Below are 15,000 nucleotides of genomic sequence, written 5' to 3'. Positions count from 1 at the left end.
AAAATACCCCATTTTACGAGCCTGCTGACGCGTAAACAAGCACGGTGACCCCATTTTTTTATTGCATTTTTTAAATGTTCATATCATGAATGTTAATTATGCCAAGTTTCCAAAAAAGTTTGATAGTGGAACAATTTCAAGGGAATTACCTTAATTAACGTAATTAATAATACGCAATTAAACCATTTTTTACTTAAAATAGTTCTTTTAATCTGAAAAATAAGCATAGTAACAACATAGAAAAAAAAAAGATTAAAAACAGAAACATCATCACAGAATATTATGCACTTTGTTCGCCAACTTAGACAATGACATCCACCGACTTTCCACCATATTGAGTTTTGGGTTCATGTCTTGTTGTTTCCAGGTTCCAAAGCAATGATTCTGGGGTACCAGGCCTCCTATTCCGACACTTCTTGTGATCTTTTTTTAGCTTTTTGTTTTTCAATCCGACCGACCAACCCAATTAGGAAATGCATTCGACGGTAAACGTAAAAAAAAAAAGAGAAGGGAAATGGCCTAAACAATGTCGAATTTCTCTCTCAAGCACGGCTGATTCCCCGAATGTGGCAACACTGAAGTTTTATTTGGTTCTTTTTGGATTCACAATTTGTTGCTTCCGAATATATTCCAAGGGACTTACCACAACTACAAACGTTTTCGAGTCGTTGGAAGTGGAAGGATGCATTTTTTCTAGAATGTTCGGCCTGTAAATAACACCGTTGCCAAATCCCGAAGGAGGTACAACTATATAATGTCTTCTTTTAGACAAACCATTCTTCGGATACATTCTCTCTGCTCTTCCTTTAATTAAAGATTTGTGACAAAAAAATCTGAAGTCGAAGCAACAGCAGCAGTAAACTGAGCGTAAACATCATTCCTGGTCAAATCCTTCTCGGCGGCCATAATTTGATCAGCTGTTAACCGATTTTACAGGAAGTACGATTTGCAATTCTGTAACCTAATCGGAGCGGGGTTCCAACATGTTCCAAGAGCTTTACTGTTTTTCGGCCAATCAGAGTAAAGTCCAGATTCTGAACTACGGGCAGAAGACAGACCACAACACCGGGAACTACGTGCCCTACTCTTAGCGACAAGTGTGTGGGTTTTTTTTAAGCTTAGAAGAAGCCATCGTACCTTAATTGGAAGAGTGGGTTGTCACAAACTTATTCTTACCGTCTGTTGATTGGAGTGTGTTGATAATTTACTAGTCCCCGTAATGAACATGAAGCTGTGTCCACCCATTTCATCACTTCTCGGATCATACGTAGCGACTGTCTAGCATTGCGCTGTATATAAAAGTTCATTTTGCCTGAACACCTTTTGGATCGCATTCGCGCACAAATACCGTCAAACAAAGTTAACTGGTTAACTAATCTATAAAAACAAAAGCAAAAGAAAAGCATGCATACTTCTATGCATACAAAGATATAGGAATGCTGCAATTTGCATCAATGACTTGCGGAACGGTTATCAGTCGGGAGACAGCTGTAGGTAATTGATGAGGAAGACTGAGCTTTCCTCTTTAAGTTCGGTCTCTTCGTTGACGATACGTTCTTTCGTTAAGATGTGTTGACGGAAGAATCTTTAACTTCCTTATCTTTAGATCTCGTGATAGCGTGTATTGCACAACTGGCCACTTTGTTACCTGCGTAAATAAATTCCTTTCATTATTTGCAAACTTAAGCCCGTTTTAAACGTCGCAATTTATATGTCCGAATCTAATGCAAATGAGACAATTCTATTGTTTTCGCTCATTTGCATTAGATTCGGCACACCCAAATAACGCAATAACATCATGCAAGCTTTTGACAGTTAACTTGATAAACTGAACCTGGATTGAAAGGTAGAGGACCAAATAACGTGAAATGATTACTCTTGGCGGAAAACTGATTTGAAACATCTCAGTAACAATATTTTCAGAAGCAAGTCCTCCAAGACTGCAGATTCAATAGCCTCCTGTCCATGTCTAAAACAACTTTGCAACACAGTACGTATTAAGTTTTATTTTTTTGTCTCAGCGTATACTTTCGGCTACAACATTCTTCTTGCTGTGAATTCTTTGTTATACAAAGGAAGAATGTACCAACTGAAATTACGCCAAAAATACGTCACATTTCTAAGATATCACTCTCTGTAATTACCCCTTGATTTGATGATTGGAGACTAATTAATTAGCTTTGCTCGATTTACGATTTCATGCAATGATCTTTTATTGCCAATGAGTGCAACGAAGAACACAAGAACATTCTCATTTCGCTCATTTTGAAGAAAAGTAAATACTTTACCAAATGCCCGAAGAGCGATCTAATAATATCAATAATAAAAAGCAATAAACTTTGTAAAAATGAATATATGAGAATATGAATAATGAACAAATAGGCACTATAATGGTTATATTAACTTCGTGTGCATAAGGAAATCTTTCGTCCATAAGGTGGCTGGTCATTTGCGATGCCAGACTTGATTTTGTTCCTAAAATGAGCTGCATAGATTTCAGTTCAAGATCTAAAGTGCTTTAGGGAGCTGGTATGAAATCTTTTATTAATTTCAAAATAAATGGGTGCTGGAGGTTTCTCAAGTGCGTGTTGTCTCAAATCTTGAATCGTGAAAAAATGATCCTTTGAAAATCCCTAAATTGCCAAGATTTTATTTTAAGTGGTAGGCAATTGCCAGATAACATAGTAGGACAAATATATCATTACCCTCCTTGCTTAAAATATTGCTCTGGTATGAAATATTTCCTGAAAAAAAGCTGTAACTGCATTGAAATCAGAACCGAGTTTACTTGGGTACGTATTCAAATACCACACTTCGATCAAGCAGGCCCACTGTTGAACATTCTACGAACACTTGTTTTAGTTTATCGATATATTATTTGTCCAGGATGTTTTGTTATTACGTGATCATATTTCGCGCATGTTGTTCTACATGCTTGTTTGAAGTGTACGTGTCTTAAACTTCCCGTTGTCCGGGTTAGTGCCTTAGTGCTAATGGAATAATCACTTACGAGAGTGAGACAAAATTGATACCGGATGTCCAAAGAATCACAACCTGACTTTAACAAATAGAAAATTTAGAAAGCATACTGGAAATAATGGAATGCAAATGAGATATTTACAAAAAGTGACAAGGAAAGCGCTAAAGCGCAAACAATCCGATGAGGTAAATTAAAACACATCAAAATCCCTTCACCAACGACAACTCCGGACAAAGAAAAAAACAACTGAGCGACACTTTTTGTCGCCGTAAAACTCAATTAAGCTAATAACAACGGCATTTAACTCCTAATTATTGCTGTAAAATGGCTGGGAAAAGCTTAAATTACAATCAGAAACTACACTGTTATTCCCCAAACGAGTCCCAAAACATGCAAATCGTGTCATTAGGGATGTTGCCCTATAATAGATCTTATTAATAATACTGAGGACCTTTTGAAGTCTTTGACAACTTGAAGCGAGAGTCATAGCTCTGAAATGCTTTCCACTCATATCTTAGCGTCCTTTATCAAAGAGCCCTGGTCTCTGTTTGTTTTCAAAGTTTAAAGTAAACCTTACTTCTGTTATGTCGACCATTTGTTATTATCCATGTGCCAACCCGAAATGCAAGTTGTTTTTTTTTTTTTTTCCGAAAACAGTCTTTTTAGATGATCTTTTCAACTATCAGCCTCAATATCCGTGGACTCGGGATCTGCTGATGGTGTTCTAATTGAATATATTTTTGTCAGTGTTCGAGTTAATCGTGCTTGTGTTTTGCGAGCTTTTCCTTCAATTCTTGCGCACCTTCGTAACATCCTTTTGTAGCTTTTCATGAAGCAGTCATCCAGGGCGCCGTACAAGTAGGGGTTTAAACAGCTGTTGAGCCAGATCAAGAAATGAGAGTATTTCATGAGTATACTGAAGTAGGGATATTCCTGCCCTGTTCCATAATCGAGCCAGAAAAACAGAACGTGATTAGGAAGATAGCAAAGAGCGAAGCTTGCAATCAAAACAATCAACAACCGAATAAACTTCTTGTGGTTTGCTTTGGTTTTAGCATTAGTTGACTTTCTTCCCTCGAGGCCCTCATCTCTGCGATACAGAACCATGGCCATTTTACCGTAAGCTATTCCAATGATGACCAGAGGAAGAAAATATTCGGATATGAACAGGTACAAGGTGTAGCCTTCTTTTAAAATTGTGCCGAGAGGCGGTTCGCCCCAGAACTCATCGCAGCTGAATTTATTGTCCTCCGCTAAGGCGTCTCGGTTGACATCCATCACCACAATTTGCGGGAGAGCGGACAAGAAAGCGCACAGCCAAATCAGGGAAAGAAGAAACTTGACCTTCCGTAGGGTTAATCTAGCTTTCATGGGATAAACAATCCCAATAAAACGTTGGAGTGTCAGGGAGGTAAGACCAAAAATTGACGCACCCTGGCATAACAAGGCGAGCGCTGGAATGAGCTTACAAACAGCCGTGGTGCCAAAAAATCCGAACGGATACTTTCCAGTCTCGTAATACACTAAGATGAAGGGCATACAGAACAAACCAACCGCTATATCGGCTATTGCCAAGCTCACCAAGAACAATCCATAGTAGTAATTCCTGAAACTACGTAGTTTTCGACTTTTCCTCACAGTCAAGCAAACAAGAGTGTTCCCAGCAATGTTAAGGACCAGAATAAAAACGGACAGGGTAATGCGAATGACCACCGAAGGAAAGGGTTCCTGTGCCTCGAGGCTGGTAGGCAACGACAATGGGGTCGGTCTTGCTTCATGGCTCATCGACAGAGATGACGGCACAGAATTTGTCGACGTTGTGTTCATGGAGAAAAGAGAACTGGGTTTAGCGGAGGTCATGATGTGAACAAACTGGATGCATCAATGGTGTTTCAGGTGTTTAGTTTCTGCCGTTGGGTTGCTGTCAAATCAATCTTAAAAGTCTCACTAATCTCTCGCGCTCATCTGAACCAATTGGCGAATGAGAAATGCCGGATCTGAAGGGATGAAATAGGCTTGAGATGGCTGCTTTTGCGTCTGTTTTTCGCGATACTTGTTAACTTGCTCTCAACGATGAAATCTGACTCAAATGACATGAGAACAATTTGATGGATTCGCTCTTATCAGGCGCATCAAGTCAATTGAAGTGCGGGGCACAGAGAGTGTCGCGATTGACAGAAGTACGGTGAGACGTCCGGGATTTACTTTCAAAAGGAGTTTAGCCGCGATGACTGGCCCAAAGGATAATTAACGAAGATATCTGCAGCACACTTACAAAGGCATCTTGTTCAAAAAGAAGCAATAAAGAGAAATGAGTTGTTAATGATGTGCGCTTGATAATCTGACACAAAAACGTGACAGTCAACAAACAGAGTGTTCTTTCAGGCAAACAGTTCAGTCAATATGACGGCAGAATAGCAAATTCTATCATCGAGAAAGGATCAAGTACATGGACCATTTGATTTATAAACGATATTATTCTATTATACAAATAGGGCTTTAGTAAAACACAGATCTATCACCTAAGTAGCAAGAAAATTATAGGATTTAGAAATTTAAATATATACAAATCGGTATAAGACAGAAATGGTTTTTCCCTCTAGTTCATAAGTGCCACCGAAATTCAACACGGCGTTCTTTAAGTTGAAAGCGATAAGAATATTTACGTACGAATTTACTCAGGCTAAGATTCCCTTCCATCCGGTGTCTAATCTGTCACTCCTTCAAATAAAACAGTAAATGAAAATCAAAGTTAACTCGTTTTTTGAAAGTTCTATTTTTTTAAAAAATCCAAAAAATATCCTTCACATCTTTCTCAAATCAAAATGTGCCATTCAGAGTTACGCTCACTGGCGTCATCCGTTACTTTTGCGATCATTTATCTGGTCTGACCTGGCCTGTACTTTTTCTTCCCATAACCTTCAATTCTTATTATCTCAAAGGTTCTTATAAAATACTTGATTTCGTAATGAAATGTAAATGATACTAAACTTATGTTAAACAGTTCTTCACATTTAATTCCGGTCAGATAGCCTTCCCAAGCTGCTGCATTGACCCGGATAGTTTCTTAAATGCAATTAACTTATAACAACGGGCTAATCCTTTCGTTGACAGGGCTACACCTTTAAGTAAGATGAGACATTAAATACTTCATTATATATAACCAAAAGCATCTGACATAACATTGTTCTCAATACATAGGTAGAAAAATACCCATGTTTCCCCTTTACAGAGGTTCCCTTCCCTTGACTCTTTCGAGTTTGTGTTGATCCCGTGAGGCCATATAAAAAAAGAAAAATAAACTAAAAACGAAGTATCAAGTTCAATGTGAAGAAAGCGTTTGGATTGTTTGATTTGTAAATGTTTTGTTTAAAACCTGATAGCCAACCCAAAACCTTGCATTCAGATAAAATTCACAAGAACTATATTGAAATCCGTTGATCAGAAAATCTCAGTAATGATCGCAGATACATCAACAACGCTGATTTTGCCAATGCGTCAGCAACGTGTTCTATAGCGCATTGCACTTCTGAAGCAAAACTGCGATGAGTCGGTTTTAAGGTATTTTACCGACAATCACAAAGAGCCAAAGAAAACAAAGTTGCCGAACTAAACAAAGTGCAAATTGCCGGTTATCAGAATAGCCGACACCTTTACGCAAAGGGCGAGTTAATTTCAGTGTTCGTTTTTCATCGAAAACAAAACTTAATTCCCAGAAAACGTGAAATCACTGCTTTGCGATGAATGAAAATGTAACAAATGAAACTTTGCAATGTGGATCTCAGAAAGGTCCAAAAAAGATCAAAAAGTAACTTTAGACTTGTCCATTATAATTATGTGAGTGATATACATTGCCATGAAAAAATGTCCTCGGAATGAAACGTATTATGCTTTTTCACCCTTTGCATGGCAAGTTTTAACAATTACAGACACAACGAAAAAGGTCAAAGTGTTTGAATAACAAGCCCGCAATGGTGTAGGCAAATTCCATTCGTGCTTTGTGCAAGAGTTAAATTCCAGTTTTATTTTCTAACATAGCGAATGAATTGTCTCTGCCCCCTTTTTTGTTGTTTCTTGAGTGCAGGTTAAAATAATACAAATGTCACAGATAACCTTCAATTATGATCACACACGTGTTAAAGCTTTGTGTGTGGGTGTCCTGTTACTTCGTCACGAGCCTCCATCACTAATAGCCGCCATCCCTGATCACTCCATCGATCCCGCTGATTTTAGTCAACGACGGCAGGGATCCCACTCATAATCCCTTACGCACGGATTAAGTAAAATCGTCTTTTTTTTTCATTTAAATATAACGCCATTAACACACATTGTCACTCCCCATGATCAGGGTGGAGTCCTTATTTGTTATTGCTTCCGGTCACAAACACTGAGATACCAAAGTAAAATGACCACCTAGAAGTAATGGCAAAATTTAGAGAGAAAATGGAGTATCCGGAAACAGAGGGAGCCTGGAGTTCCTTGTAGCGGAATACCCGGGAGGACCCGGGAGCCTTATGCGGTCATTTGTCGACTGGCCTACTGTAGCCCCGTGTCATAAGGAATACTTGATTCCCAACATTTCTAAAAAAAAAATAAAAAAAGACGCCTATAAGCGTTAACGCGGGATGATTTGGGCAATGTAAGCATGAAATTCAACTTTGAATGGGTACCGATAATCACCACTTGTTTATTTTAACAAAATAGCTTGCGTTAAAGTGGCAACGAGGGAAAGTTGTAAATTAGAAAAGTGGACTAGCAACCGTTCGACAAGAAGACAGAAGGAAATTTCTCACATGAAGTAAATTGAGGGACTGATCAGGGCCCCGAACGGTGATCCATGTGGGGATATGTAACTTGATTGCAGGAAATGGCAATGTTCAACTTTTGGTGTTTCATTCCCTGTTTAGAGGTCACGTGGCCTTAACTAAATTGAGTATATCCCACGCGGGCAACAACTGCTGCGGGGTATTGTATTTTACGCGGGATATACAAAAACATCAGTATCACTATGTGGTGAAAAATCTTCATGAGAAGGCGATGCTACCCTGCATTCCAGAGGTTATTTTCTCGACTCGCTCATTTGTCGCTCTTTTCATAGCGAGAAAATAACTTCTGGAATCCAGAGTAACGCGATGCAGGTAGCTTGATGTTTTGCACGACAATCAGAAAGGAAGCCCGAAATCAAAAAAAAAAAAAAGAAAGAAACGTTTTTCTAACTTAAAAATACAAAAATCTGATAAAAGAGAAAAGATTCTGCAAATACACAAACTGAAAGACCGATAGCCGAAAAATGCAGTTCTACTCTCCTGGCATTTTGCAAGGGAGTTTCTTTGTAAGAGACGATCTTTTAAAAACATCGCCCAAGTGGAGAAAATGTCAAAGAAAAAAATGACGTTTTTATAAATATTGCTTTCTTTCCTTCACATCTGGCTCCTCGGGAAACAAAACTAACGAATTTCCCTCGGGACCAAACATTTTTATATTACAAACTTATATCATGAAACTCAATAAACCTAACAGTTGGAGGAAGTGGAAACATATTCAACATACAACTGAACGTGGGGAGCAACAGTATCATCAAAGTTTCTTGCAAATACAAACAATGAAATAGAACAACATTTTGAAAAAAAGATTGTCAACTTCATGATGTTAAGTTGTGCACTGAGTTCAAATGATTTCCATAATCTACTATCAGAGGCCGGAAATTTAATTCGTAGTGAGGACTTCTGTTACATGATTTATGTTCTTAGAGAGAAGACAATCACTGAAAAAAGTTCAAGGCCCCTGTCCAACTCAGTTCAGAAATAATTATTATGCTTTTTAAATTTGACACTGGACTTAACTTGACAGAAAAGACGTTTTTAAACTACTGAAGTAGTTTAACTTAACTTTCAAGTTAAAGTGAAGTTTAACTTGTTTAACTTTTTAAACTTGTATTAGTTTGTATTAATGCAAAACAGAATTCAAAATGGCAGTAATTTAAGGTTGGGCTACATATACTTTGTGCATTTCAATGAATGGCATTTTACACAGTTGTAGAAATGGTGCATATTTTGCAATTGGTATTTGAGAACTATAAAGTATTTTAATCGTGTGAGGTTGCACTAGCATATACATGTATAGACCTTGGTATCAGGGGCCCGATCAGGGGCAACTGACGTTCCAATCTTATAACAAAGCTTGTCTGAGAATCATAAGTGATATGAATACCATGAGCATTCATCACCACTTCTGCCACTTCACCTGTGTTGTCGAATTGTCCTGCTATGTAATTGAAGACACTTGTTGAAGAAGGGTCTCGAAAGCATCCGTAAATGTTGTCAGCTGCAATTCTGTATCTTCCTTGGTTATACATAAGTTTACAGATGCATCTCTCTTGCAATCAGCAGCACTTTGGTGAGTTCCCGATAGTTTTGGCATTTTACTGATGAAACTGGCACATTGATGATACACCTCTTGCAATCTTGGCAGGACAAAAATGTTGACAATTTGCTGATAAATTTGAATTTGTCAACAATGCTGTTTGCTCAGGAGTTTGAAGAATTGCAGGGCCAGCTAAAGAAAGCAGACCAATCTCCACTCCACTTTAGGCGAGTTTCTTTGTTAGTGATGACGTAAGGATTAAAGCTTTCATGTGAAGCATGGGTTATTCTTGTTAACAATGCCGTTTGTTCAGGAGTTTGAAGAATTGCAGGGTTAGCTAAAGAAAACAGACCAATCTTCACTCCACTTTAAGTGTTTTTCTTTGTTAGTGATGACGTAAGGATTGAAGCTTTAGTGTGAAGCATGGGTTATTCTTCTTAACAAGTATTTTCCTTTGTATCACAAACATAAACAGCGCAACAATGAAAAGCGTACGAGCATCCACCAGTCTCGAAACCTTATCATCAGCGTTATTTACATCCTGGTTGTAGTGTCAGAATGGATATTACATACAATAAACACAACACTAACATAGTGCTGATCGATTTTAAAAAGAGTACGCGAAGGAGGGTGCGGGAATAGCAGATCTTAGTAAGTGTTATTGAATCCAAAAAGAAAATTAATTGCCACGCATTTTTCGTTGATAATTATTCAGCAATATCTGTAACAAAGCAATGCATGGCGTTTTTTTTTTTTTTTTTTTTAAATTAAAGCGTAATTATCTCTGAAAAATGCATGGTTATCTCCAGTTTTCGTTTTGGATACCAAGAGCAATTGCCAAGTTCTGCTTTCTCCGCAGAGTTTCAAACCACGCAAAAATATCCTGTATTAGTAAGCACCACCCATAGGAAACCAGAGTATCTCGAGGTGCGCAGAACGTATGCACAATAACAATAACGGGCACCGTCCTTAACGTTTAACGCTTTTCGACTGAAAGTACTGACTGAGTTCAGGCAAGTACTCGATTTATTAATTTAACTGATGAGTATCGCACTGTGTGAAAGTCGTGTTTAGACAAAGTGCTTGCTGACCTATTGAACTCTTCGTTTGATAGCTTAAAAAGGCACTGAACTCGTCGTTTCGACCGATGAAAAGGTTGCTTTGATTGGCAAACTCGTTTGTTCGAGTTGTAAACTCAGTCGTTGTTTCGATGACTAGAACGGGTTTGAAGCGCACTATGCAAATATTCACGGTTCAACACACACAAAAACAAGGCAAATAATCCAAGAATTCAATATCATTTACTATTTGGCAGCCAAGTGAACACACTGGTTCGACTACAGTTAAGCCGGAGCTTCAATCTCCGTTCAATATTAAATTAAATCTTACATCCTTCCCCAGATTTCATGAACACTTCGAGAGCGTTTTGTTGGCTCAGTACTTCAATATATTTCCACCTGATCTTACACGTGATTCCAAAGTGGAGCCAATGGATTCACTTTTGAGGAGGGGGAAATCGTAGTACCCGGAGAAAAACCTCTCCGTACAGAGTAGAGAACCAACAAACTTTAATCCACATATGACACCGAGTCTGGGAGGCGAGTGCTCTCACCACTGCGCCATCCATGCATCCTTAAGGAGAAAATCATTTTATTTGCTTTTTGGAAACTAGACATTGTCACTGCCATTACTATGATTAATAAAAGCACTTTACTCCGTAAAGAAATGGACGGTTACAAGTGACACGGACATGCTAAAGGAAGAAAGACGTCAAGATGAAATTTGGTATCATGATTGCCAGGTTACAAGTCGCCACGACGCTACATGGTTGATTTTCTCCCCAGATTTCAGGAAGTACAACCGCAATGAAGTACAAATGCCTTTTGACAAACGATAAATCAATGCATTCCGACTGAGTTCAGAAGAAACTTGAAAACAATACAGCTCAGATCGTATAGGACTGACAATCATTTTACCTCACTGTCATTTTGACCAGATATCCCATGAGATGTGTGCTGCGCATGTACCGATCACGGCATTCTATTCATGGTCGCAGGTCACCTTTCGCACGTCTCCATTTCTTCGCCATTCTATGTTGTTTTGAAATTGTATTTGTTTTCTTGTAGCTCCCATATTGTCGGTTTCTTCCTTTTTCTGTGTTAGTGAAGTCAACGCAACACTAGAGAGCTGAATTGTCCAACGGACAACGAAAGAACGTGTACACACGTGCTCGGAGAGTAAAGCTATACCGGTTAGCTCGAAGACCTCTCTCTAAATCTGGAGTCTGACAAAGCGAAACAGAAATCTTCGAGGTCTAAACCGACTAAATCAGACGTTAAGCGGAAAGAGCCAATCAAAACAATCCGTTGGAGGAGGATCACTCGCTTGACGTTATCAAGTCATTTGCTGATTCTGTTTCAGCTAATACAAAGCATGACGGACAGTTTTCAGAGGCTGGGAGAGAGTTTTTAAAACACAATGAGTGAGAATGTTCTGTCACTTTTTTTGGGAATGGCTTGAAGACGGTTAAGAACTATCTGCACAGGCCAAGGCGAATGAAGTATGCCGCTCTCCCAAGGGCTTCTACACAAAGGAGGAAAGCTGACCACTCCGCGAGCTACTGATCAAATGGAGCCTCCAAAAAAAGGGGAAAGCTGACGAGTCAACAACCGAGCAAGGTCAGTCTTAAGATCCAAAAAATTCTGAATAGGCAGGAGATTAACGATCCCTAACATATCTCACTGCCATATTGCTGCTTTGGGGCAGCCAACTGGAAATTGGTTCAAAGACAGCAAGAGGCATTAAAACCTCAAATCTCAAAGAATTATGCTCATTTGTGTGGTAGACGATAACAAAGTTACCCATAAGGTGTTGGATAAAACGTAAGTCCTGGTCTAGACCCTCGCAGTCGGGCAGAGGTTTTCGGGTGTCAGGTTATCGACATTGCGGCTAAGGCAACAGGTCATTTTAAAAGACGTTCCAGCCATAACCGCCCAGCTATAAACATTGACCTCAAAGATGCTTATTATACTTCACCTGTTGCCCTCGAACATCGAAAATATCTTCGCTTTTGCATGAACGGTATGCTCTACCACTATGCCTCTTTTCTAAATGGCCTTTTGTCGGCCCCACGCCTATTCACCAAGTTGACGAAGCCATGCTATGATCACTTAAGGTTGCGAGGACATATTGTGTCTGGTTACATTGATGATACTTATCCTCAGAAGCAATTATTTAATGATGCCGTTAATCCCCTTGATGCTTGCTATTATCGCTGTTTCGCCGTGACATTGATCGAGTCGAAATCAGACTGGCTCTGTACTTCAAACATCGTAGACTTTATTTGTTTTCACGAAGACGAGTTTGACTAGGAGAAATGATAAGCAAATAGAAAATAAATACAACAGTGATAAGTGAAGGAAACTCGACAAAATCCAGAAAAACCATAGCATTCGCGACTTACAGAAATTCCACCAGAATGAACAGCTAGGAAACGAACAGATCCTGGATACACAACGCAATAGCAATTCGCTCTAACGGGTTTGTAGCTATTTCTAAAAAATAATCAAACCGTAGCTAACAATTGCGTATAAATACGCGCGAAAGGCGAAAATGTAAATTACTTGACCCGTAGGGACATCATGATCGCACTAGGAATAAAAACAATAGAAAGCAACGCAAGAATGTTACACCGGCCCCTAAATGCGACAGCACAAAGCATTTATAACAAAATAATGAGATCACGTTCGCAGCGTGCTTATTTAATTACGATAAAAGAAAGCTGTATAGAGGGCGTTGTTCGCTACTAGCTTTGTTCAGACTTGTTGTGTTCAAAAGAGGGATTCCCTCTGAGTTCCGTAAACAAGTGCTTGACCTAGACAGGCTTGCAGTTGAAACAGTTCCACGCGACATTCACCTCCTAGGACTTGAATCGCTAAAGGAACATCTAAGAGGATTCGAGTAATATAATTTTGTCAATGGGTCGCTGCAGGGTTGATGTCTTGGTTTTCACCGTTACTCTTCGAACGAAGCCGTCTGTGTTATTTCGTTGAACATCCACGATACGGGCAAGCGGCCAGCAGCTTCGCGGACAATTCACATCAGCCACTAAGACGATGTCGCCAATGACGAAATTCCTCCTGGGTCGATTCCATTTTTGTCTTTCTTGAAGGGATGGGAGGTACTCCTTGATCCACCTTCGCCAGAATATGTCCGCCAGGTACTGGATCTGTCGCCACCGCTTGCGAGAGTATATTTCATCCTTCTGGAAAAACCCAGGTGGTAGTGATGGACCTGAGCGGAGTAAAAGCAAATGATTTGGCGTAAGGGCCTCTAAATCTTTCGGATCATCTGACACTTTAGTGACAGGTCTGCCGTTAACGATAGACTCGACCTCACACATCAAGGTTACCAAGCCTTCTTCGTCGAGGATTTGCTCTTTTATGAGGGCGCCCATGACTTTCCTCACCGTTCTTATACACCGTTCCCAAACCCCACCGTGATGGGATCCACCAGGAGGGTTGAATGTCCATTTCACGTTTTGCTGTAGTAGAAATTCCCCGATCTTGTGTTGATTCCAACCCTCGATTGCTTCCCGCAGCTCTTTCTCCCCACGCACAAAATTTCCTCCATTGTCGGACCTCACTTCTTCTGGTTGGCCTCTTCGGGCAACAAAACGTCGCATCGCGTTAATAAAGGAATCCGTGTCCAGACTCTGGGAGACTTCTAAATGGATTGCTCGTATGGACATACAAGTAAAAAGAACACCATATCTTTTGACAAGGCTTCTCCCTCTTCGCACGAGAAACGGACCGAAACAGTCAATTCCTACAAACGTAAAGGGTGGTTTTGCAGGCGTCACCCGGTCTGTGGGCAGGTCTGCCATTTTCTGCTTTCCTAGCGGGGCTTGCATTCTTTTGCAGTCGAAACAGTCGATGACAACCTTCCTTACAGCCGTCCTTGCTTTGAGAATCCAAAACTTTCCTCGAACCATGGATAACACATGCTCTAGACCCGAATGACCAGACATCAAGTGGTAGTAGCGCACAATCAAATCCACGACATGGTGCTTATTTGGCAGGATAATTTGGTGCTTCGCGGGGTATGGAATTGATGCTTGTCTCAAACGCCCACCGACGTACAGCAGACCGCCAACTTTCATTGGATCAAGCTTGTAGATCGCACTCGTTTTCTTAATTAGAAGTTTCCTCTCCTTAACACTTTTCAAGTCGCTGCTTCCGTTTACTTCTTCTTGCTCTTCGAGCCGTGACAACTCTTCTTCGAAACTTTGTCGTTGGACGAATTTGAGAATTTCCTTTTCAGCTCTGTCGATCTCGTCTACACTAAAAGGGTCGTACGTCCTGTCTTCAGGGAAGTCTTGCACTAGTGCCAGTCCTTCTCTACGTCTTTTGGATGACTGCTTCAGCTTCTCCCGATAGCGCAAAATCCAAGCAACGAATTTCTTAAGACGATACCATGATGAAAAGTACTCAAGGAGTTGGTTGACACAATTAGTACCAGCGTTGGTAAGAGAGAAAAGGGCTTGACTCTCCCTCTTGATTTCAGGGTCGTTGTCCTGCATTTGGGCGGTGGGCTGAACGGGCCATCTTGATTCTGGCTTCCACAGAAAATCTGGACCATTTATCCAACGATTCTTG

At 40.0% G+C, this 15,000-nt stretch overlaps 2 protein-coding genes across 2 annotated transcripts in view; both read right to left on the bottom strand.

Moving 5' to 3' along the window:
- Positions 1-1,996: 1,996 nt before the first annotated feature.
- LOC137990717 (neuropeptide FF receptor 1-like) lies at positions 1,997-6,053 on the bottom strand. The gene has a single exon (XM_068835831.1). It carries the CDS (start codon positions 4,838-4,840, stop codon positions 3,656-3,658), a length of 1,185 nt encoding a protein of 394 aa, XP_068691932.1. The 5' UTR covers positions 4,841-6,053; the 3' UTR covers positions 1,997-3,655.
- A 7,236-nt stretch (positions 6,054-13,289) lies between these two features.
- LOC137991563 (uncharacterized) overlaps positions 13,290-15,000 on the bottom strand; it is a 6,057-nt gene continuing 4,346 nt past the window's right edge. Inside the window, exon 1 of the mRNA XM_068836636.1 lies at positions 13,290-15,000. This exon is cut by the window's right edge and continues 4,346 nt beyond it. Coding sequence (XP_068692737.1) covers positions 13,290-15,000 — 1,711 coding nt within the window.

Source organism: Montipora foliosa, chromosome 2, assembly GCF_036669935.1.
Source record: "Montipora foliosa isolate CH-2021 chromosome 2, ASM3666993v2, whole genome shotgun sequence".
NCBI classification, from domain to species: domain Eukaryota; kingdom Metazoa; phylum Cnidaria; class Anthozoa; order Scleractinia; family Acroporidae; genus Montipora; species Montipora foliosa.
Note: the sequence above shows the minus strand (reverse complement) of the source record. Positions and strands in the feature narration are given on the sequence as shown.

Coding starts and splice junctions, on each gene's coding strand:
- LOC137990717 (XM_068835831.1), bottom strand. CDS start 4,840: ATGACCTCCGCTAAACCCAGTTCTCTTTTCTCCATGAACACAACGTCG.